Raw genomic sequence first — 1,273 nt, 5'->3', positions numbered from 1 at the left:
GGAATCAAAGAAGAAGATATGAAGGCAGAAAAGAGTACTGGAGGGATTTTGTAGGTGGACATTGGAAGTTAGGGTTGCCCTGGTTCCCTTTGACAAAAAGCCAATGGGATTTATTGGGGGGATTTTGTAGGTCGTCACCAAGCCCCCCGGACTCTGAGGGAAATATTCGTAGTGGCCAAACGGCGGTACTACAATTTCTGTATCAGTCCGTGACGTCACCCGGCCCAGAAATACTTTTTCCCATTGACTTACATTGGGAAAGAGACGTCTGTAAATCAACAGATAATTACTTTTTAACTAAATAAACTACCCAGCACGAACACGTGTATAGCCCTTGATAAAAACATTCGGTCCTTAAAGTTGTAAAATGCGCTAAAAGCCGAATCCAGATTTAATTTCTCTCTCCATTCATTCTACTGAGTGGGAGATCGGGGGCGGGGCTTCTTATTATACATGGTCGACATTGGAAGTTAGGGTTGCCCTGGTTCCCTTTGACAAAAAGTCAATGGGATTTATTGGGGGGATTTGGGGTTTTTACAGTAAATAAGCTCAATGGTTTATGATACTTACACGTTTTGTTCAGCGAGGTTATCTTATTTACAGCACGGTCACAAGGCCTCACCACCGCTAAGCTAAAGGCGGCTAATGTTGGGCTATAAAGGAGCTACAGCACGGTCACATGACTTCACGTCACCACCGCTAAGCTAAAGGCGGCTAATGTTGGGCTATAAAAGACCTACAGCACGGTCACATGACTTCACGTCACCACCGCTAAGCTAAAGGTGGCTAATGTTGGGCTATAAAGGAGCTACAGCACGGTCACATGACTTCACGTCACCACCGCTAAGCTAAAGGCGGCTAATGTTGGGCTATAAAAGACCTACAGCACGGTCACATGACTTCACGTCACCACCGCTAAGCTAAAGGCGGCTAATGTTGGGCTATAAAGGAGCTACAGCACGGTCACATGACTTCACCTCACCACCGCTAAGCTAAAGGCGGCTAATGTTGGGCTATAAAGGAGCTACAGCACGGTCACATGACTTCACCTCACCACCGCTAAGCTAAAGGCGGCTAATGTTGGGCTATAAAGGAACTACAGCACGGTCACATGACTTCACGTCGCCACCGCTAAGCTAAAGGCGGCTAATGTTGGGCTATAAAGGAACTACAGCACGGTCACATGACTTCACGTCCCCACCGCTAAGCTAAAGGCGGCTAATGTTGGGCTATAAAGGAGCTACAGCACGGTCACATGACTTCACGTCACCAC

General features: G+C 47.1%; 1 protein-coding gene across 1 annotated transcript in view; it reads left to right on the top strand.

The window, feature by feature from the left end:
- LOC117443887 (uncharacterized) overlaps positions 1-968 on the top strand; it is a 4,774-nt gene extending 3,806 nt beyond the window's left edge. The window contains exon 2 of the mRNA XM_034079695.2: positions 1-968. This exon is cut by the window's left edge and continues 441 nt beyond it. Within this exon, the coding sequence (XP_033935586.1) occupies positions 1-54 (54 nt within the window). The 3' untranslated portion in view covers positions 55-968.
- The last annotated feature ends 305 nt before the right edge of the window (positions 969-1,273 follow it).

This window comes from Pseudochaenichthys georgianus, unplaced genomic scaffold (genome assembly GCF_902827115.2).
Source record: "Pseudochaenichthys georgianus unplaced genomic scaffold, fPseGeo1.2 scaffold_696_arrow_ctg1, whole genome shotgun sequence".
NCBI classification, from domain to species: domain Eukaryota; kingdom Metazoa; phylum Chordata; class Actinopteri; order Perciformes; family Channichthyidae; genus Pseudochaenichthys; species Pseudochaenichthys georgianus.
This window is presented reverse-complemented; position numbering and strand designations above follow the sequence as displayed.